The sequence below is a fragment of the Nomascus leucogenys genome, unplaced genomic scaffold (assembly GCF_006542625.1).
Source record: "Nomascus leucogenys isolate Asia unplaced genomic scaffold, Asia_NLE_v1 Super-Scaffold_249, whole genome shotgun sequence".
Taxonomy (NCBI): Eukaryota; Metazoa; Chordata; class Mammalia; order Primates; family Hylobatidae; genus Nomascus; species Nomascus leucogenys.
In genome coordinates this window covers 2,888,272-2,916,049 of record NW_022095768.1, presented here as the reverse complement: position 1 = coordinate 2,916,049, position 27,778 = coordinate 2,888,272, and the positions used below count along the sequence as shown (strand labels likewise).

The 27,778-nt window shown below is 40.0% G+C and overlaps 1 protein-coding gene across 9 annotated transcripts in view; it reads left to right on the top strand.

Moving 5' to 3' along the window:
• RHOT1 (ras homolog family member T1) overlaps positions 1–27,778 on the top strand; it is a 111,871-nt gene that overhangs the window by 28,373 nt on the left and 55,720 nt on the right. For all 9 annotated transcript variants that reach the window (XR_004028940.1, XM_030807906.1, XM_030807902.1 and 6 more), the window contains exons 2-11: positions 3,533–3,591; positions 6,439–6,520; positions 7,919–7,962; positions 8,867–8,920; positions 9,066–9,118; positions 12,983–13,091; positions 13,402–13,503; positions 22,495–22,593; positions 23,424–23,532; positions 24,275–24,395. Coding sequence is in view for 8 of the 9 variants with exons in the window: in XM_030807906.1 (XP_030663766.1) it covers positions 3,533–3,591; positions 6,439–6,520; positions 7,919–7,962; positions 8,867–8,920; positions 9,066–9,118; positions 12,983–13,091; positions 13,402–13,503; positions 22,495–22,593; positions 23,424–23,532; positions 24,275–24,395 (832 nt within the window). In the remaining variant the exon portion in view is untranslated. The remainder of the gene's footprint in view (positions 1–3,532; positions 3,592–6,438; positions 6,521–7,918; positions 7,963–8,866; positions 8,921–9,065; positions 9,119–12,982; positions 13,092–13,401; positions 13,504–22,494; positions 22,594–23,423; positions 23,533–24,274; positions 24,396–27,778) is intronic.

The window sequence follows — 27,778 nt, the reverse complement described above, 5'->3', positions numbered from 1 at the left end:
TTCACGCCATTCTCCTGCCTCAGTCTCCTGAGTAGCTGGGACTATAGGCACCCACCACAATGCCCAGTTAATTTTTGTATTTTTAGTGGAGCCTCCCGAGTAGCTGGGATTACAGGTGTGAGCCACCATGCCTGGCCAGATTGAGCATAATTTTTAAGGGTCCTAGGATTTTCAGAATGGCAAATGACCACTGGCTTCCACTTAAAGGCAGCAACCTGCATTAGCCCCTAACAAGAGTCAGCCTATCCTTTTAAGCTTTGAAACCAGGCATTGATGTCTGCTCTCTAGCTATCAATGGCATCTTCTTCTGATATAAGGCTGTTTCATCTACATTGAAAATCTTGGTTGGGTCCTATAATACCAGCAACTTGGGAGACCAAGACAGGAGTATTGCCTGAGGCCAGGAGTTTAAGATCATCTTGGGCAACATGGTGAGACCCTGTCCCTACAAAGAATTAAAAAATTCACTGGATGTGGCGGCATGGCCTGTAGTACTAGCTACTCAGGAGGCTAAGGCAGGAGGATTGCTCGAGCCCAGGAGTTTGAGGCTACAGTGAGCTATGATCATCCCACTGTGCTCCAGCCTAGGTGACAGAGACCCCCATCTCAAAGGAGAAAAAGAAAAAGAAAAGTGCGCATGCACACACACACACTCTCTCTCTCTCACATACACATGCATATATTTTTTCCTCCAGACAGAGTTTCACCATGTCACCCCCGGCTGGAGTGCAATGGTAAGATCATGGTGCACTGTGGCCTCCAACTCCTGGGCTCAAGCAGTCCTCCCACCTCAGCCTCCCAAGTAGCTGGGACTACAAGTGTGTGCCACCACACCTGGCTAATTTTTTAAAAACTGTTTTGTAGAGATAGGGTCTCACTATGTTACCTAGGCTGGTCTCGAACTCCTGGCCTCAAGTAGTCCTCCCACTTCAGCCTTACAAAGTGCTGGGATTATAGGCATGAGCCACTGCACCAGACATATATATATATATATATACACACACACACACACACATATATATATACAAACACACACACATATATGTAATATATAATACACACATATATGTAATATATAATATTTATATATATAATATATTTTTATATATTATATATAAGCCTCATAAGTTATTCTGATGCATGGCTTTAGAGGTCACCATTCCCTTTCGGTGTTGTTAACTTGTATTAGCAATATTTTTTAAAGTATGGCACAAGAAAGAGAAAGCATTGGCTTGGCCATCAGGAGATGGGTTATTTTCTTAAATCTGCAACTAATCTTTTAGTAAGACTTGGAGAAAATGACTGTCTCTGGATCCCAGGTTCTTTATCTGAAAATTTTCTGGGGAAATGAATAAACTGACATTGTTAACTAGATTCTAGCAGTTCTATGATGACGGATTCACGGATGTCATCAGAACTCCGTGAAATGTGACCTGTGTTCAGCCATTTGAAAAAGGCCTAAACCTTCTCACACAAGTCAATTGAAAAGGCCTGTAGAAATCAGAGCTAGAAGACACCTGTTAAATCATCTAATCTATCCGTATACCAGCGGTACTTGGTTGTTCTTAGCCCTCTCTAAGCTGTTTTCACTCTCCTTCCTGTGTTCCAGACATTCATTATTTTCCCAGAGACTTGACTTGTGTTCACCCTTACTTTTAATCATTTAAGAAGGGAATGTGACTTTTCTTAACTCAAAAAATTTCATTTCTTTTATATTTAGACTTTGATTTTGGAAACTGTAATTTGTTGATAATGGCAGAGATTAGTAAGCATGTGGACTGTTTTCCTCTAGATTCACAAAAGGATTTAGTTGATGACTTGGATGTCTAACAATAGTAATTATATGATCAGAAAGTGATGGGAATAGAAGTCAAATTTCATAATAAAAGTTAAGATTTTAAAGTTTGTGTATAAAAAAATTGGTAGAATAGAAAATGTAACAGGAGACTTTCTTTGCTTTTACCTTGTTACTAACCCTTTAAATATGATGCTCTATGGAAGAAAGAATGGAGAGATGCAGAGAAATGAGCACTCTGATATTCTGTTTATGAGGATGTAAATTGGTTTATTTGTTTTTGGAGATAATTTAACAACATCAGTTAAAAATAAAAAAGATCTTGTGCACTAACTTGAGTTCTACTTCTAGGAATTTATTCTGTAGAAATACTAATTATTGCATTGTTTATAAAAGTGAAAACTTAGGGCCAGGTGCGGTGGCTCACACCTGTAATCCCAGCACTTTGGGAGGCTGAGGCAGGTGGATTGCTTGAGTCCAGGAGTTTGAGACCAGCCTGGGCAACATGACGAAACCCTGTCCCTATTAAAAATACAAAAAAGTTAGCTGGTTGTAGTGGCATCTGCCTGTAGTCCCAGCTACTCGGGAGGCTGAGGTGGGAGAATCACCGGAGCCTGGGGAGCTCGAGGCTGCCGTGAGCCAAAAAAAATCACACCACTGCACTCCAGCTTGGGCAATCAGAGTGGGACCCTGAATCAAAAAAAACAAGTTAAAACTTGGAAACCATTCCAATGTTCCTTGTTAAGCGTGTATTTTAATAAATTATAATACATCATACAGTGGATTCTAATACAACTATCAAAAATAATGCAGGATGGCTGGGCGCAGTAGCTCACGCCTGTAATCCCAGCACTTTGGGAGGCCAAGGCAGGCAGATCACCTGAGGTCAGGGATTCAAGACCAGCCTGGCCAACATGAGGAAACCCTGTCTCTACTAAAAATACAAAAATTAGCTGGATGTGATGACACATGCCTATAATCCCAGCTACTTGGGAGGCTAAGGCACGAGAATCTCTTGAACCCAGGTGGTGGAGATTGCAGTGAGCCAAGATTGCGCCACTGCACTCTAGCCTAGCCAACAGAGTGAGACTCCATCTCACAAAAAAAAAAAGATTTAAAAAAATATTAATATAAAATGGGTTTATTATTGCTGCTTTTAAAAATTGGTTAAAATACATGTAACAATTATCATTTTAACTGTTTGTAAGTATACAGTTCAGCAGCATTAAATTTATTCATAATGTTTTATAACCATCACCACTATCTGTACTTAAAACTTTTTTATTATCCTCAACAAAAACTATGTACCCATTAACCAGTAACTTTTGTCTTCTCTTCTCCTAGGAGTTTTTATGTACTGACATGAAATACTGCCCAAATGCATAATTAAGTGATAAAAGAAAATTGCAAAGTAGTGTGATAACTATGATTCCATTGTGGTAAAATACTGCAAGTTAATATAAGTATAGGAAAAATCTGGGAGAATATTAAAATGTTAGTAGAGGATGTTAGGAGGGATTTGTACTTTTACAGAATATATTTTGGCAAGTTTTTAAAAACGAGTATATGTGACTTTTCTAAACATAAAGATATACTTTTACGTATTGTACTACAACTTGATAATTTGGATGCCTTAGATTTTAGCTAATGAGTAACAGACTTCCTTATGTGGTTGTCGAACTTGAGCTTATGTAGAACCTAAACACTTTATTAAAGAAACGATTTTTCTTTTCACAGCTAGAGTTGGGAAGACATCACTGATTATGTCTCTGGTCAGTGAAGAATTTCCAGAAGAGGTAAACATTTTGATTTCCATATTTAAATTTTAAAAAATGTATCAAAATCAAATTAAAATGAACTGAACTCTGTCTCTTTTAGCATGTGTTATGTGCTTCGTTTTGGACAGTTGAGACTTTTTTTTCTCCCTTCTTTAGAGACAGGGTCTCACTCTATTGCCCAGGCTGGAGTGCAGTGGTGCCATCATAGCCCACTGCAACCTCCAACTCCTGGACTCAAGCAATCCTCCTGTCTCGGCCTCCCAAAGTGCTGCCATTACAGGCATGTGCCACTGTGCCCTGCCAGTTGAGACTCTTTAAAAAGCTAATATTTGCTTATCAGTTATATCTGTGAAATACACTATAGGAGAAATAACCAGCCTGTGTCTAAGTTCACCTAAGTCTTTTGCGTTTTCTTCCTTTGACTTTGTCTAGGACCTTTGTATTCTCTGTGTCTCAGTTGTCTCATCTATAAAATGGAAGCTGAAAGGGATATAAATGTCATATAAGCTCTGTAACCCTTTCTTAAAAATAAAATGCTGCTCATAAACCCAAAATATAAAAAAGATAATGAGCATTCCGTGAGTTGAAGTTAAGGGGAAAGGTGTGAATCCCTACTTGCCTTCTGCCTGACACTCCCTGGTCTATGAGGTGTTTTTGTCAGAACCACTAGAATTATGATACATATATTTGAAAACCTTTAATATGATCTACCTGCTTCATTTTACAAATGATGAAACGAACTCATTCCACCTTTGCCTACCTCAAAGGATTGTTATGGGTCTCAAATGAGATAAACTTAATAGCAGGGAAGTGCCACCAAAAGTAGTAAGGTGGTTTTATTATTACTGGCAATAAATTTACATTTTGGAAGCTCTGGAGTGAGGAGCTGTTGGCTAAACTTTACATAAAGTTAGCATATAGTTATAGGGAATGAAATTTGTGCAATGGGATGAAAATGATTTCAAATTACCCTCTTTCTTGCATAATAGGTATCATTAGTGTCACAGTTTACATTTATCCTTCCTTTACTCTAGTTTAGATAGGAATATCTGTATAATTTCATTGTTCAAATAGGAATTTGACGTATCATGTGGTAGTGTTTTCAGCATTTACAGCTGCCAAAAGATTATTTATTATTATTTTTTGCTTTTTTTTCTCTTAGACAAGATGGTTAAATAAGTAATTACTTAATTTAAGAAATGAAGTATATTTTCATGCATTATTTGTAGAATCAGTAACATTAATTTATAATTACCCTGGGTATAACACCTAAAAGTTTTCTGTGAGAGTTTTAGTTTAGAATTGTTTTAGCATAGTCCTCTTGATTGTGGATAAGGGTTTTGTGTTTTTGGTTTTTTAAAATTTATTTTTTCACCTTTTTAGGGATTATAAGTAATCTAGAAGGGTTTTTAATTAATTTAAAAAAAATCAGTCCTTGTGAAAAATGGAATCATTAAACATAAGGCTTGGCTGGGCGTGGTGGCTCATGCCTGTAATCCCAGCACTTTGGGAGGCTGAGGTGGGCGAATCACTTGAGGTCAGGAGTTCAAGACCAGCCTGGCCAACATGGTGAAACCCCCATCTCTAGTAAAATACAAAATTAGCCAGGTATGGTGGTGAATGCCTGTAATCCCAGCTACTTGGGAGGCTGAGGCAGGAGAATAGCTTGAACCCAGAGGCAGAGCTTGCAGTGAGCTGAGATCGTGCCATTGCACTCCAGCCTGGGCAACAAGAGCAAAACTCTGTCTCAAAAAAAAGAAATAAATAAATGAAAAACAAGCAAACAAACATAAGGCTTATGTAAGCCAGTCCATTATTTTCTAGAGGAAATGAATGTTGATAACCTGTTGGTTTATTTGCAGATTGTTGTGGATTTAAATACCTCCTCATTTGCAGAGTATCTTCAGCCTTCAACAAAATAGAATGAAAACAACATATTTTAAAAATCTGACACTGAAACACCAAATTAATCCAAGAATCCTTTGAGTCTGTGTCAGATCTGAATGTTTTTATCCTACAGTTTTAATATATATTTGCATCTGTGGTAAAGCACAAATGTAAACACTTATATATACAACAAATGGGTATTGGTGAGAGGGGCTAATACAAGTTGAGCATCCTTTATCCAAAATGCTTGGGATCAGAAGTGTTTCACATTTCAGGTTTGTTCAGATTTTGGAATGTTTGCATTATACTTACTAATTGCACATTTCCGTAATCCGAAAATCAGAAATGCTCCAATGAACATTTCCTTTGAGTATCATGTTAGTGCTAAAAAGTTTAGAATTTTGGAACATTTCAGATTTCAGATTTTGGGCTTAGAAATACTCAGCCTGTGATCCCAGCACTTTGGGAGGCCAAGGCGGGTGGATCACAAGGTCGGGAGTTCAAGACTAGCGTGGCCAAGATGGTGAAACCCTGTCTCTACTAAGGAGATATACCTAATGCTAAATGACGAGTTAATGGGTACAGCAAACCAACATGAGACATGGATACATATGTAACAAACCTGCAATTCTGCACATGTACCCTAAAACCTAAAGTATAATAATAAATAAAAAAATCAAAGTACAAAAATACAAAAATTAGCTGGGTGCAGTGGTAGGCGCCTGTAATCTCAGCTACTCGGGAGGCTGAGGCAGGAGAATCGCTTGAACCTGGGCAGCAGAGGTTGCAGTGGGCAGAGATCGTACCACTGCACTCTAGCCTGGGCCATAGAGTGAGACTCCATTAAAAAAAAAAAAAAAAAAAAAGAAAAGAAAAGAAACACTCAACCTGTGTAGATAAATTTATATCATCTGTTACAAGTTTGAGTGATAATATTCAAAGGTGTTTTTTTTTTTCTATATTTGTTTGTAAATGAAGGTTCCTCCCCGGGCAGAAGAAATCACCATTCCAGCTGATGTCACCCCAGAGAGAGTTCCAACACACATTGTAGATTACTCAGGTAATGAATATCCTCTTGTAGATGAAGGTGTAGGTTAATTTAATAGACTTGAAAAAAGATACTGAGCTTTTACAAATGTTCAGAGAGGTGGTCTTTTCTCTGTAGCAATAAATGATCCTTTACGATTCTTACCTCATTTATGTCTGTCAACCTCTACCCTATACCCACCTGGTGCCTCCATCTGACAGTTCGTCGTCCCCAGATTACTAAGTTGGGTTCCATAATACCTGTGGCTGTTGAACACTTGAAATGTGACTGTTCTAAATGAAAATGTGCTGTTAATTGTAAAATATAACTGGATTTTGAAGACTTAGTATGAAAAAAGGATGTAAAATATCTCAATTTTTCTATTGAGTACATGTTGAAATTTAAATATTTTTGATATTTTGGGTTAAATGAAAATTTAATTTTACCTTTTTTACTTACCTTTTTAAAGGTTGCTACTAAAAAATTGAAAACTATATATGTGGCTTGCATTGTCTGTATGTTGGACAGCACTGTACTGGAAGCTGAGGGAGGTGAATGCCTTCTGCTACAATCAGTCTCATAACTAGATTTATTTACAGAATTATTCTTCAATATGTGTAGCCATATAATTAGATTCACCTCAGTATTAGAATTGAAGCCTTAACCCATTGATTACTTAATATATGGAAAGATATTAAAAATATGGCCTGTTATTTAGCATAGTATAAAATACCATTGAATTCATGTATGATATTAGTTATTATGTCAGAAGTAACAGGCATTTTTAGGGGAAGATATATGTAACCTAAGGTGGTCTAAATCAATATGCCAGTAATTGCTTTGCTCTTCAATTATTTGCTTTCTATCCTAGCTATATCATTCATATCCCTGCATCCATGGAATTGCAGGCACACCCACCCATTGAGACCAGTTCTAGCTAAAGATACATGCTAGAGGGGGAATTCTCATCACTTCATTATCAAGCTACAGTTTTGCCTCTGGGTCTTGGTTATTAGTACTCCCACCTGCTATCTAGATCTTAAGCTTGTATTACCCAGAATCTCACCTGCCTTTTGATCCTGTGTGTATAGACTCTTTGTCCGAGCTCCTGACTCTTCAGCACCCAGTCTGCTAGCTTGGATTTCTGAGGTCCTTTGCCTGACCCTTTTCAACTCTGGATCAGATGCTGGCCTAGATTTATTACACAATGCTTCTGCTGTTCCATGCCTGAGTTATCCTTTTATAGACTTGTCTTTCAGTGCCAGCTGCCTTATCATGTTTGAACCTTTTCCTTCCCCTGGCTTTCCCTTGTGTTGGCTACACCACGTCATTTTGAGGGATGTTAGATGGGTGTTGCATAGAATTTAGCTTGGCCGTTAGTTTTTATGAAAATGTCTGCAATATGAAACATTGACTTTTTGTCATTTGTAGAAGCAGAACAGAGTGATGAACAACTTCATCAAGAAATATCACAGGTGAGCTTTAAAAAACAGAGGTATGGGTTTTTGTGTAGAAAAACAGTGATGATTTTATGAGCCTGCCTTTTTCATTCTCTTTTTGTTTGTTTGTTTGTTTGTTTGTTTGAGATAGAGTCTTGCTGTCGCCCAGGCTGGAGTGCAATGGCATGATCTCGGCTCACTGCAGGCTCCGCCCCCCAGGGTTCACGCCCTTCTCCTGCCTCAGCCTCCCGAGTAGCTGGGACTACAGGCGCCCGCCACCTTGCCCGGCTAATTTTTTGTATTTTTAGTAGAGACGGGGTTTCACTGTGTTAGCCAGGATGGTCTCTATCTCCTGACCTCGTGATCTGCCTGCCTCGGCCTCCCAAAGTGCTGGGATTACAGGTGTGAACCACCACGCCCGGCCTTGTTTATTTGTTTTTGTGTTTTTTTTGGGGACCGTGTCTCACTCTGTCACCCAGGCTGGAGTGCAGTGGTGCAATTTTGCCTTATCGCAACCTCCATCTCACAGGCTCAAGTGATTCTCATGCCTCAGCCTCCCAAGTAGCTGGGATTACAGGCATGCACCACCATGCCCAGCTAATTTTTGTATTTTAGTAGAGATGGGGTTTTGCCATGTTAACCAGGCTGTTCTCAAACTCCTGGCCTCAAGTGATACACGCCTCCCCTTTTTCATTCTCTTAATTACCAAAAGTTCTTTTGCAGTTCTTTGTTGTTATGGCTGTTACTGAGTATGTGTTTTTGCTTTAAGTCCTTAGGAACATTTTCTCTTAGAGGCAAGCTAATTCTTTTTTTGTTTTTTTTGTTTTAGCGTTTAAATTTTTTCTTCCTTTCACCCAAATATATTAACAAGTTGCTAATTAAGAGCTGTCTATGTTTTTATTATTTGTAGATACCATTAATTTGTTAATTTTTCTTCTAGGCTAATGTCATCTGTATAGTGTATGCCGTTAACAACAAGCATTCTATTGATAAGGTAGGTGTGATCTTTTTTTCACTATAGTTGGTTTCAGTGGAGTGCTTCCAAAGTTGATCCTCTGTTTAGAATTTTAGGGGTCTAAGGGAAGAGTGTTTTGTAAAGATCCTTATCATGGCTAAGCCCTTGTTAATTTTCATTTTAGGTAACAAGTCGATGGATTCCTCTCATAAATGAAAGAACAGACAAAGACAGCAGGTATTTTTTCCTCTCTCAAACTTTTTATAATTAAAAAGTTTAAAGCGTGCAGAAAACATACAAGAAGTAGTACATTGAACTTCCCTAAATCCTTCACTTAAGTTTACTAGGTAACATTTTGCCACATTTGCCTTATCTGTCAGTTTTTCTGTCTGTTCATACACACACCCACATGCCTTTTTTGGGGGGACTCATTTGAGGCAGTAAATATACTTGAGAGCAAAGCAAGAAACAGAACTCTGATATCATAATGATTCACAACTTCAGACAGATTATTTTGGTCGTAAATCTTACATTTCTCTTTCTCAAACTGCTGCTTGAAAAGTCTCAGTTTTATTTATTTACTTATTTATTTTGAGACAGAGTCTTGCTCTGTCGCCCAGGCTGGAGTATAGGGGCGCAATCTTGGCTCCTTGCAGCCTCCGCCCCCCGGGTTCAAGTGATTCTCATGCCTCAGCCTCCTGAGTAACTGGAACTACAGGCACGTACCACCATGCCTGGCTAATTTTCGTATTTTTTAATAGAGAGGGTTTCGCACGTTGGTCAGTCTGGTCTCGAACTCATGACCTCAAATGATCTGCTCGCCTTGGCCTCCCAAAGTGCTGGGACTACAGGCATGAGCTACTGTGCCCGCCCTGAATCTTTTTAAATAGGAAAATCAGACTAATATCTATGTATTGTACACATTTGGTCCTTTTCTCAATTTTTTAGATTTCTCTTTTAGTTGGACGTTTTCGTGCCTTGAAACTCTAAAGATCTGGTTCTAAACATATGATTATGGTCATTAACCCTCTGTCTTACATATTTTGGAAGGGAGACTGAGATGACATTATATGTGCTGTGAGCAATGCTGTGGCATTGTATGGCTTCTCTTTTATCATGGTTTTAACTTTGTGATGATTTGAGAAGGTGGGAAGGAAAGAATGACCCTTTAGAGCTGTGCTGTCCAATGCAGTAGCCTCTCGTCAGTTGTGGTGATTTAACTTTAAATTAATTAAAATTGGCCGGGTGCGGTGGCTCAAGCCTGTAATCCCAGCACTTTGGGAGGCTGAGGCGGGCGGATCACGAGGTCAGGAGATCGAGACCATCCTGGCTAACACGGTGAAACCCCGTCTCTACTAAAAATACAAAAAATTAGCCGGGTGTGTTGGCGGGCGCCTGTAGTCCCAGCTACTCGGGAGGCTGAGGCAGGAGAATGGCGTGAACCTGGGAGGCGGAGCTTGCAGTGAGCCGAGATTGCGCCACTGCACTCCAGCCTGGGGGACAGAGAAAGAAGACTCCATCTCAAAAAAAAAAAAAAAAAAAAAAATTAATTAAAATTAATAAAACTAAAACTTCTTCCTCGGATACACTTAGCCATGTTTCAAGTGCTCAAAGCCACATATGACTAATGGTTACAGTAATGGAGAGTAGAGATAAAGAGCATTTCCATCATCATAGAATGTTGTATTGGACAGGTCTGCCTTGGGGGATCCAATACCCATATGCTCCTAATATCTGCTTTTCTTGCTCTTGCTTGAGCCATTTCTAGGAGGGAATCTTTAAGAGAGGGCAGTTTTGCCAGGTGCGGTGGCTCACGCCTGTAATCCCAGCACTTTGGGAGGCTGAGGCGGGCGGATCACAAGGTCAGGAGATCGAGACCATCCTGGCTAACACAGTGAAACCCCGTCTCTACAAAAATACAAAAAAATTAGCCAGGTGTGGTGGTGGGCGCCTGTAGTCCCAGCTACTCAGGAGGCTGAGGCAGGAGAATGGCATGAACCCGGGAGGCGGAGCTCGCAGTGAGCCGAGATCACACCACTGCACTCCAGCCTGGGCGACAGAGCGAGACTCTGTCTCAAAAAAAAAAAAAAAAAAAGAGGGCAGTTTTGCTAAGATCTATTCAATCTATCAAGCACCAGCTTGGACCACTGAATTAAACAATTTTGGCTTTACCATGACAGCTTCCCAAGTAGCTGGGACTGCAAGTGCATGCCATCACACCTGGCTAATTTTTAAAAAACTTTTGCAGAAACGGGGTCTCACTATGTTATCCAGGATAGTCTTGAGCTCCTGGTCTCAAGCAGTCCTTCCGCCTTGGCCTCCCAAAGTGCTGAAATTACAGGCATGAGCCACTGATGCACACCTTTGGTTACAAACCGCTACATTTTTGGAAACCCTCCTGGTTCTGTTAGGAATTTATATTTGGGCTATATGGTGGTCGGTCTTTTCAAGCATAATGGCACAGCAAGGGTTAGGTAAGCTAAATGCTTTCAAGTGCTACTTTTGCAGTCTGGAGTTCCAGCAGGATGATTGGCTTTCCCTCCAAGCTCTCTTGCAGGATTCACAACATTTCTCCACTAGGTTGGTCCTCCTTAATATCCCCATTAAGATTTTTCCCCACAGACTTACCAGATTTAACTTATTTAAAACAAAATCTTTAATTCCCTGCCTACTCCCTGCCAAAAACAAACACAAAATATCATTCTCAATCTTCTGTATCTTCTGAGATCTACCCATTTTTTTCCAGCCAAAACCTAAGTATTTTTCTTGGTTTCTGCTTTTCCCTCAATCTTCACATCTAACCTATCAGCTGTTTCTGTCTTATAAAATATATCTGAAATTCGAATATTTTCCTTTTCATCTTTACTGTCACTGTCACTAGTCCAAGTTACTATTATATTTTTAAAAATTTGTTAGTGAAAAAATGTAACATACTGAGGTACACACCTGTTATCCAGCTTCAACAATTAACTTATGGCCAGTCTTGTTTCATCTATTACACCTCCCACTGAGATCATTTTGAAGCAAATAGAGACATTATTTTCATGCTGTAAGTATTTCAGTATATAGCTCTAAAAAATCACTGCATTTAAAAATGTTAACCCCCTTCTTAGAACCATTCAATGACTTCCCATTTTACACTAACAATAAAACCTACACTCCTTACTGCAGCTTAAGTCCTTACGTGTCTGACCTTTGATCCTCTTTCTAACCCCATTTTATACCTTTTTCTCTTTACTCAGTACTCGGTAGCCATTCTGGCATTTTCCTGTTGTTTGGCCCCATCAGGATGTTTTTTCAGTTTGGGGCCTTTGCACATGCCGTTCCTTCCTCCTGGCTTCCTCTTCCCTGACTCTACATGGCAGATTTCGTCTTATCCTTCACCCCTTGGCTCAAATGTCACCTTTACATAGGGGGTTTTCCGTAATTATTACACAGAACTAGCTCCTTCCCACTACTCTATCCCTCTACTTATTTGCTGCATAGTACTTATTGAATTGGAAATTATTTTATTTGCTTATTGCTCATTTTCTGTTTTTCACTATTGGAATGGTCAGGTTTATAGATCTGCCCAGGCATGGTAGCTCATGCCTATAATCCCAACACTTTGGGAGGCCAGAAGTTTGAGACTAGCCTAGGCAATATAGCTAGACCCTTCTCTACAAAATAAAAATTTTTTAATTTGCTGGATGTGGTGGCTTATGCCTATAGTCCTAGCTACTAGGGAGGCTAGGGCAAGTGGATCACTTGAGCATACGAATTTGAGGTTGCAGTGAGCTGTGATCCTGCCACTGCACTCCAGCCTGGACAACAGAGCTAGACCCTGTCTCAAGAAAACAAAAAACAAAACAGAATGGGTAGGGACCTTCTGTCTTGTGTCCTTAATACTTGGAGCAGTATGTGGCTTATAATAAGTGCTCAATAGATAACACATTGAGTAAATACGTGCTATCTGGGGGCTTGACGTGACTGTAGAGGAAGGTTCATGTTGTTGAGAAGATTAAATAAAAGCTTTTTAGTTAGAATGGGTTATGGTGTAAATTAAAATATAAATCTAATGTCTTTTGCCTTCCTTATTACAATGTGCCCTGTTTATTTTAGGCTGCCTTTAATATTGGTTGGGAACAAATCTGATCTAGTGGAATATAGTAGTATGGAGACCATCCTTCCTATTATGAACCAGTATACAGAAATAGAAACCTGTGTGGAGGTATGCCTCATAATTTGATTTGAAAATTTATTTTTAATGACTTCTTACTAAATTGGGGTTTTAAATGGGGGGGACAATGTGGGATGGAATAAATTTCCTGCTCTTTGTGAAGTCACGTAAACCAAATAAAACAGAGAAGTTGCAGTTGGCCTCTGAGCTCTTTCTAGACATTCATATTGTGATGTCCACAAAGATGCATTTTTCGTGTTTTTCAAGGAATCTTTCTTTTGCCTTATGTTGATAGTTTGAAAATTGTTTTTAGCTCTCATAATTGATTTCAGAGTGTAAAATTTTAATTTTATTTTTTCAGTGTTCAGCGAAAAACCTGAAGAACATATCAGAGCTCTTTTATTATGCACAGAAAGCTGTTCTTCATCCTACAGGGCCCCTGTACTGCCCGGAGGAGAAGGAGGTAACAGGCTGTGTTTATAGGGGCTGGAATGTGTATGTAGTAACTGTAGTATGGTAGTGATTTTTAGTAACTCTTAAGTATTTGTGTAGAGATTAAACTGCTGAAATTTAAATTTATTGCTTATTAAATGGTTACATTTTCCAGGTACTCTTCTTCAGTGACATTCATATTAAATATTCGTAATATTTTCCACAACAGTGGAATGTAATCAAGTACTGCTTCAGGAAGTGCCATTAAAACAAACAAGAATTGGCAACAATAACAACAAAAAAGTCCTCCAAAGACTTAGCTAATGGTCTTCTTGTTTTGCTACTATAAAATCTACAAACTGAAAAACACACACAAATAAAAATCTTATATAGTTTTTTGACATAGGCACAACGTAATACAATGTGACTACTCCTTTTGTTTTTGTTTTTTTTTCTTTTGAGACAGAGTCTCGCTCTATCACTTAGGCTGGAGTGCAGTGGCACGATCTCAATCTCAGCTGACTAAAACCTCTACCTCTGGGGTTCAAGTGATTCTCATGCCTCAGCCTGCCAAAGTGGCTGGGATCACAGGCATGCGCCACCATGCCTGGCTAATTTTTGTATTTTTAGTAGAGACAGGGTTTCACCATGTTGTCCAGGCTGATCTCGAACTCCTGACCTCAAGTGATCCGCCTGCCTGGGCCTCCCAAAGTGCCGGGATTACAGGCGTGAGCTACTGTGCCCAGCCCCTTTTGTTTTATAGCTAAGAAACACAGTAACTCTTTATTGAAATATCCAAAATTTAATATTTTGCCATAGACATTGAAAAACTAAATTTTTTTGAGCTATATCTCAAGTACCTTAAAATTCATCCTCTTAAAGTTGTATAATTCCGTGGTTTTTAGTATATTCACAAAGTTGTGCAATCATCACCACTGTCTAATTTCAGAACATTTCATCACCCCAAAGAGAAACCCTGTACCGATTAGCAGTCACTCCCTATTGTCCTGTTACTCAACCCCTGGCCACCACCAATCTACCTTCTGTCTCTGTGGATTTGCCTCTTCTGGACATTTTATATAAATGGACTCATACAATATGTGACCTTTTGTTTCTGGCTTCTTTTACTTAGCATAATATTTCCAAGGTATATCCACGTTATAGCATATATCAGTATTTCATTTCTTTTTATGGCCCGATAATCATTTTATGGATACACCATGTTTTTGATGGGTTTTATTTTATTTTTTATTTTTTTTTATTTTTTGAGACAGAGTCTCATTCTGTCACCCAGGCTGGAGAGCAGTGGTGTGATGACAGCTCACTGCAGCCTCAAGCTCCTGGGCTCAAGCGATCCTCCCGCCTTAGCCTCTTGAGTAGCTAGGACCGTAGGCATTCGCCACCATGCCCAGCTGATTTTTTTTTAATTTTATTTTTTGTAAAGACAGGGTTTCGCCATGTTGCCCAGGCTGGTCTCAAACTCCTGGGCTCAAGCAATCTTCCCGCTTCCACCTCTGCCTCCAAGAGTGCTGGGATTACAGGTGTGAGCCACTGCACCTAGCTGGATACATCATATTTAGTTTATCCCTATATCTGTTGATGCATATTGAGTAGTTTCTACTTTTAGGCTATTACGAATAGACTGTTGTAAACATTCAATACAAGTTTTTGTTTGAACACTTGTTTGCTTTTTTTTGAAGACAGAGTCTTGCTCTGTCACCCAGGCTGGGGTGCAGTGGCATGATTACAGCTTACTATAACCTCGAATTCCTGGCTCAAGCAATCATCCCACCTAAACCTCTCAAGTAGCTGGAACTATAGGCACATACCACCATGCCTGGCTAGTTTTTCTTTTTCTTTTCTTTTTTTTTTTCTTTTTCTTTTTTTTTTGAGACGGAGTTTCGCTCTTGTTGCCCAGGCTGGAGTGCAATGGTGCAATCTCTGCGCACCACAACCTCCGCCTCCCAGGTTCAAGTGATTCTCCTGCCTCAGCCTTCCGAGTAGCTGGAATTATAGGCATGCGCCACTACACCCTACTAATTTTGTATTTTTAATAGTTATGGGGTTTCTCCATGTTGGTCAGGCTGGTCTTGAACACCCAACCTCAGGTGATCCTCCTGCCTCGGCCTCCCAAAGTGCTGGAATTATAGGCGTGAACCACTGCTCCTGGCCTATTCTTTTTTTTGGGTCAGGGCCTTACTCTGTCACCCAGGCTAGAGTGCAGTAGCGCAATCACGGCTCACTGCCCCCTCGACTTCCTGGCTTCAACGATCCTCCCACCTCAGCCTCCCAAATAGTTGGGATCACACGTGTGTGCCACCACACCCAGCTAATTTTTGTATTTTTAGTAGATGATGGGGTTTCACCATGTTGCCCAGGTTGGTCTTAAACTCCTGGGCTCAAGCAATGCACCCACCTTGGCCTCCCAAAGTGTTGGGATTACAGGTGTGAACCACCATGCCTGGCCTTTTTTTTTTTTTTTTTTTTTTAATTTAGAGACAAGATCTTACTTGTGGCCCAGGCTGGAGCACAGTGGTGTGATCATAGCTCACTGCAGCCTCAAACTCCAAGGCTCAGGCCATCCTCCCACCTCAGCTTCCTGAGGAGTTGGGACTACAGGCACATGCCACCATGCCCAGCCAATTTTTAAATTTTCTTGTAAAGTCAGGATCTCACTATGTTGCCCAGGCTGGTCTCAAACTCCTGGCTCAAACAATTCTCCCGTCTAGCCTCTCAGAGTGCTGGGATTATAGGCATGACCCAACACTCCTGGCCTGTTTTAAATTCTTTTGAGTACATTTAGTAGTTGAATTGCTGAGTCACATGGTAATTGTATATTTGACATACTGAGGAACCAGCAGCTATTTTACACAATGACTGGACCATTTTACATTCCCACCAGCAGTGTATGAAGGCTCCAGTTTCTCCACATCTTTGCCACACTCGTTATTTTACTTTTCTTTTTTGGTTTATTATAGCCATCCTAGTAGATGTGGTTGGGATCTCATTGTTTTGATTTGCATTTCCCTGATGGCTAATGATGTTGTGTAATTTTTCATGTGCTTATTGGCCATCTTCTTTGGAGAAATGTCTATTGCCTATTCAAAGTCCTTTCCCATTTTTGTTTTAAAGAGACAGGGTCTCACCGTCATCCAGGCTGGAGTACAGTGGCATGATCATGGCTCGCTGCAGCCTCAACCTCCTGGACTCAAGCAGTCCTCCCACTCAGCCTCCTAAGTAGCTGGGACTACAGGTGCATGCCACAGCACACAGCTAATTTTTAATTTTTTTTGTAAAGATGGGGTCTCGCTGAGTTGCCCAAGGTGGTCTTGAACTTCTAGCCTCAAACAGTCCTCCTGCTCCAGCTTTCCGAGTAGCTGCCTTTGCCCATTTTTTAGTTGGGTTGTCTTTTTTTAAATTATTATTAAAGGTAATTTTTCTTTTAAGAAGTGGGGGCCGGGTGCAGTGGCTCATGCCTGTAATCCCAGCACTTTGGTAGGCTGAGGCAGGGAGATCACTTGAAGCCAGGAGTTCGAGACCAGCATGGCCAAGGTGGCAAAACCCTGTCTCTACTAAAAATACAAAAGTTAGCTGGGCGTATTGGCACATACCTGTAATCCCAGCTACTCGGAAGGCTGAGGCGCGAGAATCATTTGAATCTGGAAGGTGGAGGTTGCAGTGAGCTGAGATTGCACCACTGCACTCCAGCCTGGGCTACAGATTGAGACTGTCTCAAAAAAAAAAAAAAGAAAGAAACAGGTCCTTGCTATATTGCCCAGGCTGGTCTTGAACTCCTGGCCGCCTCCTGCCTCAGCCTCCAGAGTAGCTGGGATTACAGGTGTGAGTCACCACACCACCACACCCAGCTTGAGGTGGTTGCTTTGATTCTGTTTGTTGGGAGAGGTATTGTTTTTAAGAATAAGAAGTTGCAGATATCTTTCAGGAAAAGTTTATAGTATAAGTGAGTGGTTAGCAATGAATGACTCATGGGCCATATTTGGCCTACCACCTATTTTCACACAGTCTGTACACTAAGGAAACATTTTATATTTTTATTTATTTATTTATTTATTTATTTATTTGAGATGGAGTCTCGCTCTGTTGCCCACATTGGAGTGCAGTGGTGCGATTTCAGCTCACTGGGTTCAGGCGATTCTCCTGCCTCAGCCTCCCAAGTAGCTGGGACTACAGGCATGTGCCACCACATCCAGCTAATTTTTGTATTTTTGGTAGAGACAGAGTTTCACCATGTTGGCCAGGCTGATCTCGAACTCCTGACCTCAGGTGATCTGCCTGCCTTGGCCTTTCAAAGTGCAGGGATTACAGGCATGAACCACTGTGCCTGGCCATATATTTTTAAATGATTGAAAAAAGTCAAAAGAAATAATATTTTATGATAGGTGAGAATTATGTTACATCCAAATTTTATCATTTCATAAAAATAAAGTTTGATTGTGACATAGCTACGGTCATTCTTTTATGTTATCTGTGGCTGTTTGCGTGCTACAAAGGCAAAGTTTAGTAGTTTCAACAGAGCTTATATGTACTGCTCTCATCTCTTCTCACTGCTGCTGAGTGCACTACTAATTGCACTGACACACTAGACAGCATTTCAAGTGCTATGTATATCACTGTACCAGGACCTTTTATTTATATTCATTGCATACCCATCATGCCAAAACATGAAAAGAATAATAAAGTGTTTTTTTAGATGGGAAAGCAGATAAATTTTCCAGGTTCAAATTACAGTTCCAGCATCATCTTTTTAGACCTTGATGCAAATGCAAAGGAAATTTCCATATTTCATAATCCATTTAACTATGCAATTGAGTTTCCATTAACCTTCAATTGGAATTGATTAATCTGTAGTGTAATGACACGCTAAAAGGCAAACATCAAGAAAATAATCAAACATAATTTTATAAATACTTTGTGCTCTATAAAGTCATAGGTTTGTGGATATGTACCAGTATTGGCAGTATATATTTGTGCAAAAAGACATTTTCAAAGATGGGACATGTAAAATCTCATTACAGATCAGCATTAACATATAAACATTTGCAATTAATTTTCATGGTGGACAACACTAACTTTGAACCCCAACAAAGCAAAATGTTTTCCTTCCAAAAAGAATTTCATTCTTCTCATTAATAAATCTGTATTGCAAAACTGCACTCAGTTATATTTTGAGTTTTGTCAAAAAAACTTTGTAGAAGTTTGGTTTCTTTCTTACTATGTAAGTGCCTACATGACATGCTTGATTTTGCCTGTTGGCCCTAAAGCCTAAAATATTTGCTCTGTGGCCCTTCACAGAAAACGTGCCAGGCCGGGCGCGGTGGCTCACGCTCGCGCTTGTAATCCCAGCACTTTGGGAGGCCGAGGTGGGCGGATCACGAGGTCAGGAGATCGAGACCACGGTGAAACCCCGTCTCTACTAAAAATACAAAAAATTAGCCGGGCGTGGTGGCGGGCGCCTGTAGTCCCAGCTACTCGGAGAGGCTGAGGCAGGAGAATGGCATGAACCCGGGAGGCGGAGCTTGCAGTGAGCTGAGATTGCGCCACTGCACTCCAGCCTGGCCGACAGAGCAAGACTCCGTCTCAAAAAAAAAAAAAAAAAAAAAAAAGCGTGCCAACTCCTGGTATAAATAATTAATTTGAGTTATCCCTTAATCTGATGCTAGTTTACTCTTATTCCTGGTTTACTTTTCCTTAGTTAGGATTCTTCTTTCTAATTTACTCTGAATCCAGTATTTCCCAAACTTACCTCATCGTAATAGTCACTAAGTGTTACTTGTTAAAAACATAGATTCCGGCTGGGCGCGGTGGCTCACGCCTGTAATCCCAGCACTTTGGGAGGCCAAGGCAGGTGGATCATGAGGTAGGATATCGAGACCATCCTGGCTAACATGGTGAAACCCCGTCTTTACTAAAAATACAAAAAAATTAGCCGGGCGTGGTGGCGGGCACCTGTAGCCCCAGCTACTTAGGAGGCTGAGGCAGGAGAATGGTGTGAACCCAGGAGGCAGAGCTTGCAGTGAGCCGAGATCGCGCCACTGCACTCCAGCCTGGGCGACAGAGCGAGGAGACTCCGCCTCAAGAAAAAAACAAAAACAAAAACAAAAAAAACGTAGATTCTATTCTGATTCAGCTAGGTATTGTATTTATGATAAAGGAAATTTGGGAAACAGTCTTAATACTATGGGAACTGTTACAAGAATTTACCTCTGAGGCCTTAGCCTAGCAGTATATGAAATCCCCCTATTAGTTTGTTCTCAGTTTTTTAATTGTTACTTTGTTCTCAGGCCTGTTATTAGTTCTGCTAATCTGTTAATCCCTCATCCCCACCCCCATCCCACAAGAGTAAAATATCTACCACCATCTGTTACTCAATTCTTAGGTGGACGTGAGTGAGAGGTAAAATTTTCAACTTTTAAACTATACCTTGTTTTACAGAAGTACAAACTTTAAATTGCCTATAACGGAATCTTTTATTTAGACAACAATAATATCTTTTCTTTTTTTTTTTTTTTTTTTTTTTGAGATGGAGTCTCACTCTGTCTCCCAGGATGGAGTGCAATGGCACGATCTCAGCTTACTGCAACCTCCGCCTCCCAGGTTCACATGATTCTCCTGCCTCAGCCTCCCAAGTAGCTGGGATTACAGGCATGCACCACCATGCCTGGCTAATTTTTGTATTTTTAGTAGAGATGGGGTTTCATTATGTGGGCTAGTCTGGTCTCAAACTCCTGGCCTCAAGTGATCTGCCCGCCTTGGCTTCCCAAAGTGTGTGAGCCACCACGCCCAGCCAAATACCATAATTTTTTATAGCTTTATTAAGTAGAATTTTTAATACTTTTTAGTAGTCCTTTTTTGGTGTTACATTTTCAGGTGGTTAGTTTTTAAATATGACATTGGGCCAATACCTTAGAGCTCTTTAGCTTTGCATTTCAAGCTTTAATGAAAAGTGCATCGTTAGCCGGGCGCAATGGATCGTGCCTGTAATCCCAGCACTTTGGGAGGCCAAGGCAGGCAGATCACGAGGTTAGGAGATCGAGACCATCCTGGCTAACATGGTGAAACCCCGTCTCTACTAAAAATATGAAAAATTAGCTGGGTTTGGTGGCATGTGCCTATAGACCCAGCTACTCGGGAGGCTGAGGCAGGAGAATCGCTTGAACCTGGGAGGCAGAGGTTGCAGTGAGCCAAGATCGCACCACTGCGCTCCAGCCTAGGCAACAGAGCAAGATTCTATCTCAAAAAAAAAAGAAGAAAAGTGCATTGTTTATTTTTCTTAAAATTACTTTTTGAAAATGTACCCCTTTATTATGTGAGGAAAAATCACTTAGACAAAATAAAAGGTTATCATTAGGTTCTGTTTTGTATATTCTTGCTGTTGCTTCTTTTGGAAACATTTAAATTACTAAACTTTTTTAAAAGGAGAGTAAATAAAATATGACAATGTAGTTTTTATTAATCTTTAATGACTAACATTAGGATCACATTTATAGAAGCATTATCTTACCATTCATTATTTTAAAGAATAAATCACATATGATTATAGATGTTATAGTCCATTTAGTACTCTTTTATAAGGGAAGCGCCGTCAGATGCTTTCTTTTTTTTGAGACGGAGTCTTTCTTTGTCTCCCAGACTGGAGTGCAGTGATGGAATATCAGCTCACTGCAACCTCTGCCTCCAGGGTTCAAGCGATTCTCCTGCCTCAGCCTCCCAAGTACTGGGACTACAGGCACATGCCACCACACCCAGCTAACTTTTGTATTTTTAGTAGAGGCAGGGTTTCGCCATGTTGGCCAGGCTGGTCTCAAACCCCAGATCTCAGGTGATCTGCACTCCTCAGTCTCCCAAAGTGCCGGGATTAAAAGTGTGAGCCACCGTGCCCAGCCTCAAATGCTTTCTAAATGTTTGACTTCTTTTTCTCATTTCTTTCTCTTTGTATCTTAAGTTTTATCTTTTTCTCACTATATCAAATTACTCTCCCGGAGACCCCATTTAAAACAAGAATAGAAGGGGTTAACTGTGTATGTTTGGAAGATAATTATTTTCTTTCCTATTTTTTAAAGAATTTCTTTTCTGCATTTGAGTTTGATAGCGTGATCAAAGCTGTCATCATTACCATTTTGTAAGTTAATAAGTTTATATTTCTTCACCTTGACATCTCATTTCTCTGATTTAGGTAGAACCATAAGAGATCTATCTCCAAGCTTAGATGAAATTCAAAGCTCTCCTTGAAGTTTTATTCTCAAAATTGTTGACAGTGATTACCCTATAGTGGTTATACAGTGTAGAAGCATGTGGGCCTTATTTTAAAATAGTCATATATTTATTCTATCTATGATGAATCATAAAACAAAAATGAAGGAAATTGTCAGAATATATTTCCAGCAGCATTAGTCATAAAAGTTTTAGAGTCACAAAAGGCAAAATTCTTTTTAAAGTATAAGTAATTCTTATACTAGGAAGTTAGTAAAAATTTTTTACACTTATTAACCAGTGATAATTTTGCCACTTGTTTGTGAATAAATGAATATTTTATTTCCCAGCTTTAACATACACACAGGGAAAAGATCAAAACAAATTTCATTCTGCTACCAGAAGGTTGATGGTCAGAAATCAGAAGTTGAGGGGAAAGTCCTTAGTAGTTTTAAAAGTCAGTTCATATCCTCTATGGAATGGGGGAAGATATAAATAAATAAATAGTTCTTCTTTCTGTGACTAGAAAAATGAATCCCTCCTAAAGATGAACTTCTCTTTTGCCTGTTCTTAGAGGATTTGTGGTCCTAAGGGGAGAGCTTGACCATTCCAAATATCAGTACCAGCAAATATTGCCTCATTTACTTAAAAAGGCTTTCATATAAAAGTAAATGGCTTTGCTTTAGTTCATTTTTTCATGTTGGTTGTATTTGATATTATGTAAAAATAATCAGAATTATTCTCAGCATTGCTTATGAAAATCACTGTTTAAACAATTAAAACAATTATTTCTTTTCTCAATGATTTATAGATGAAACCAGCTTGTATAAAAGCCCTTACTCGTATATTTAAAATATCTGATCAAGATAATGATGGTACTCTCAATGATGCTGAACTCAACTTCTTTCAGGTAATGGTCCTTTATTTCAGACATTTGCGTATCTTTTTTTTTTTTTTTTTTTTTTTGCTGAAAGCTGTAAAATGTGTTAGCTTAAACAACAAGAACGGTATGTTATAAACATAAGTTTCTTTCTCATAAAACTATCTTTCACATCAACCTATATATGCCTAAACTCTCTTATGCCCAGGAATTGAGGGGATTTTGATAGCTTCATTTTATGGTATAAAGTGGGTGTGTTAAGGATGACTTGGAGGCTGAACTCTGAATCATTTTGCTTTCTTGGTTTTGAATAACATAGCTACACAAAGAGCCCTATGTTTTAGAAACAGGATGGAGGGAATTGGGAATGTTTCTAAGTATGACATGTTTTACTTTTTTTTTTTTTTTTTTTTTTTGAGATAGAGTCTCGCTCTGTCACCCAGGCTGTAGTGCAATGGCGCGATCTCAGCTCACAGCGACCTCCGCCTCCCGGGTTCAAGCGATTCTCCTGCCTCAGCCTCCCAAGTAGCTGGGACTACAGGCATGCACCACCATACCCAGCTAATTTTTGTATTTTTAGTAGAGATGGGGTTTCACCATGTTGGCCAGGGTGGACTCGATCTCCTGACCTCGTGATCCACCTGCCTCAGCCTCCCAAAGTTCTGGGATTACAGGCGTGAGCCACCTCACCCAGCCCATGTTTTACTTAAATAATACAAAGTGATGACTATTCCTAATGTAGAATATGTTTCTTTGGTTGCAATTCTTGGATTTAATATTGCTTTGTAGATTATCATTTTATATTATTTGTGGTTTTAATGCTGGTTTGTTTTTAAAGATATTTTTATGTTTTTTGCTAGAGGATTTGTTTCAACACTCCATTAGCTCCTCAAGCTCTGGAGGATGTCAAGAATGTGGTCAGAAAACATATAAGTGATGGTGTGGCTGATAGTGGGTTGACCCTGAAAGGTGGGTAAATGGTATTTTTCCCCCTTTTGAAACTTAATATTTTCAAAATTTGGCAGAAGGTGAAGGTCTTTATTGCATTATTTTTACTTTAAGGAAAGGTTAATATTTACTAGTATGCCTAAAGTCTGATTTGGATATTTACGAGTTGGGAGGGACAGGCCATTGTTGGGGATTATCATCTTTACTACCAATATAAATTAGAGGTAGGGAAATTGGTTGGATCTCAAGGATACAGAGGTCCACCTGAGGGAAGGAGATATCTGGAACAAAAAAAAAGTATCTTAAAATTCTTCCTACTCATAAACACCCTTTAAATAGTCATTATTTTTAGGGAATTTTGTCTATGAGTCAAATTTACCAGTATAGAATGTTCCCTGGAGAATATATTATAGAGGCACAGTGAAGTTAATGAGATTGAAATCCAGAATTTTCCATGACAAAAATAAGCTCAAAGATCTGTAGAACACTACTCTCGTATAACTTAGTGCATGCTGGTATATTCCTTGAGATGCATTGTTGGCCATTTCCTCCAGTGCTCTCTCTTGCTGAGCTGGGTATATATGTGAAACAATTCTGAAATCAGCTCTGTTTCGTTGAGATACTTGTGAATTTTGTTTTGTTTTGAGCTTTACAATGCAAAGCTAGCATCCGTATGTTCATGAATCTGGTTCTTGCCATTATGTTACATGCTTTTCTCCTATATGACTCTGTACCCTTTATTTACTAATTTATTTTATTTCAGGTTTTCTCTTTTTACACACACTTTTTATCCAGAGAGGGAGACACGAAACTACTTGGACTGTGCTTCGACGATTTGGTTACGATGATGATCTGGATTTGACACCTGAATATTTGTTCCCCCTGTATGTACCTTTGTTTTTTTTGTTTGTTTGTTTGTTTTGTTGTTGTTGTTTAATTTTTTATTGATACAGGCTCCCACTATGTTTCCCAGGCTGGTCTTGAACTCCTGAGTCAAGTGGTCCTCCCACCTTGGCCTCCCAAATTGCTGTGATTACAGGCATTGAGCCATGCCCAGTCACCTTTGGTTTTGTAATGATTTTACTTGCTAAATATTTTTAAGGTTGATTTAGCACACGTGGGGAGGTGGTCTTCAAGCTAATTGGGAATATTTTAGAATTATAGCAGAGCTTTATAGCAGGATTTTGCAACCTCAGCACTAATGGCATTTTGGACCAGACAATTTTTTGTTGTGGATGTCCTGTGCAGTATAGGATGTTTACCACATCCGTAGATGTCAGTGACACTTCCAGTTGTGACAACCAAAACTGTTGAGAAATTGCCAAATGTGCCCTCTGAAGGGAAATTATCCCCAGTTGAGAACCACTGATTCCCTCATGGCTCAAACTTTTCCTCTTCTTGTGGAGACTACAGGTATCTTTTTTTTGTTCATTTTACTGAGGAAGGAAAAATAAGATGCTAGACAACAAACTTCTTTTGGGAGTCAAGAGATCTCAGAAATATGTTGATTAATGTTTTTCTTACATTGTTCTTCTCCCTCAGTTTTATAGCCTGTTCTTAGCTTAAGTTGAAGTAGGTATTTTCCTAAACGACTAGTCTTATTTGTGGTTCTTTTTCTTTTTCTTTCTTTTTTTTTTTTTTTTTTTGAGACAGAGTCTCGCTCTGTTGCCCAGGCTGGAGTGCAGTGGCGCAATCTTGGCTCACTGCAAGTTCCGCCTCCGAGGTTCAGGCCATTCTCCTGCCTCAGCCTCCCGAGTAGCTGGGACTACAGGCGTCTGCCACCACGCCCGGCTAATTTTCTGTTTTGTTTTGTTTTTTTTTTTTTGTGAGACAGAGTCTCACTCTGTCGCCCAGACTGGAGTGCAGTGGCACGATCTTGGCTCACTGCAACATCCCCACCTCGTTCAAGCGATTCTTCTGTCTCAGCTTCCCAAGTAGCTGGGAATACAGGCGCCCGCCACTAGGCCTGGCTAATTTTTTGCGTATTTAGTAGGGAAGGGGTTTCACCGTGTTAACCAGGATGGTCTCGGTCTCCTGACCTCGTGATCTACCCACCTCGGCCTCCCGAAGTGCTGGGATTACAGGCGTGAGCCACCACGCCCGGTCATTTTTTGGTATTTTTGTTGGAGACGGGGTTTCACTGTGTTAGCCAGGATGGTCTGCATCTCCCGATCTCATGATCTGCCCGCCTCGGCCTCCCAAAGTGCGGGGATTACAGATGTGAGCCACTGCACCCGGCCTTTTTTTTTTTTTTCCTAAGGGACAAGGTCTCATTTTGGCTAGCTCACTGCAACCTCAAATTCCATGGCTCAAGCAATCCTCCCACCTGAGCTTCCCAAATAGCTGGGATTATAGGTGTGCACCACAATGCCTGGCTTTTTTTCTTTCTTTCTTTCTTTCTTTCTTTCTTTCTTTCTTTCTTTCTTTCTTTCTTTCTTTTTTTTTTTTTTTTTTTTTTTTTTGTAGAAAAGGGGTCTCACTATATTTCCTAGGCTGATCTTGAACTCCTGGCCTCAAATGATCTTCTTGCCTCAGCCTCCTAAGGTGCTGCGATTACAGGCATGAGCCACCATGCGTGGCCGGTTATTTTCCTTTGATAATGCTGTGTTTAAGTTCTGTTTGTTTAAAAATGGACCCAGTGCCATCCCCAAACAAGAGACCGCCTTGTTGCAGGATCCCTCTTCTATACCCCAAGGAAGCGAGCTTTTCATGGATGGTGACTTCCCAGGATCTGGCCTCAGAGTTTTCAATCATTCTTCATTTTTTCATTGGCACATTACCTTCATGGTGCTCTTTTATTTTAGCATAGCACCTTCAGCTGTCTATGTAATGGTTCAGAAAGACTGTTGTTTTTTACTTCTCCATTATTGAGGAAGCAAAGTTCTTTCTGATTAGATTCCTAGTCCATTAATCTGTTCTAAATTGAAACTTCCTTTGACTGAGTTACTAAATCTTGGCTCAAGTTAATTTCCTAGATTTTTCAATAAATACATACTAAATGAATGAATTTGTTATAGGACTCTCTCATAAGGTTTTCTTTTCTGTGTCATTTATGTGAATAGATGAATTCTATGGGAGGTTGCTTATCGCTTTCTTAAGTATGACAGTTAGGAAATTCCATGTCTTATGGCATTGTGGCTTACACTAATCATCTCTTTCAGTTTTTTTTATCCTCTTTGCCTTTAATTTTCTGCAAAATAACTCCCTGGAGCTACTACATGAATATCTCTACCCTTATGAAACCCTCTGCCTCTATCCTTCACATTGCTGCTAGAATAGTTGATAAATAAATAAAAATTTGGCTCTGTCACTTCCCTTCAAGACACAGGATAAAACCTAAGCGGCTGCTTTTTTTTTTTTTTTTTTTTTTTTTTTTTTTTTGAGACAGGGTCTTGCCCTGTCTGTCATTCAGGCTAGAATGCAGTGGCATGACATGATCACAGCTCACTGCGGCCTTGGCCTCCTGGGCCCAAGCAATCATCCCACTTCAGCCTGCCAAGTAGCTGGGACTACAGGCACATGGCCACCATTCCCAGATAATTTTTAAATTTTATATAGAGATGAGGTCTTCCTGTGTTGCCCAGGCTGGTTTCTGTCTTCCAGACTCAAGAAATCCTCCCGCCTCGACCTCCTAAAGTGCTGGGATTACAAGCATTAGCCACCACACCTGGTCTAAAATCCAAGCTTCTTAACATGGTTTGCAAGGTCATTCATGATCTGTTCTGCTCATGCACACTCCCTGCCTTTATTCTGGAAGTCAATACCAAACTATTTGTTGTCCACCAAGCATATGTTCTTTTCTACAACAGGCTTTTGTCCATGCTATTTTCACCTCTCTCCCTCTCACCCCAACCTAATTAATGCCTCTCATCCTTCAAGTCTCAATTCAGATGACAATGTTTCTCAGCAGTGTTGAGGTTTTCCCAGTTCCCAGGCCAGAGATGTTCCCTTTCATGTGGCTCCCTAGCATCCTTGGCTTGCACATACTTAGCTCCTGCCTCATTCTGTTGAAATGTCTTTGGGGGCCGGGTGCGGTGGCTCACACCTGTAATCCCAGCACTTTGGGAGGCTGAGGTGGGTGAATCACGAGGTCAGGAGTTCGAGACCAGCCTGGCCAACATGGTGAAACCCCATCTCTACTAAAAATACAAAAAATTAGCTGGGTGTAGTGGCGGGCACCTGTAATCCCAGCTATTTGGGAGGCTGAGGCAGGAGAATTGCTTGAACCTGGAAGGTGGAGGTTATGGTGAGCCGAGATCGTGCCATT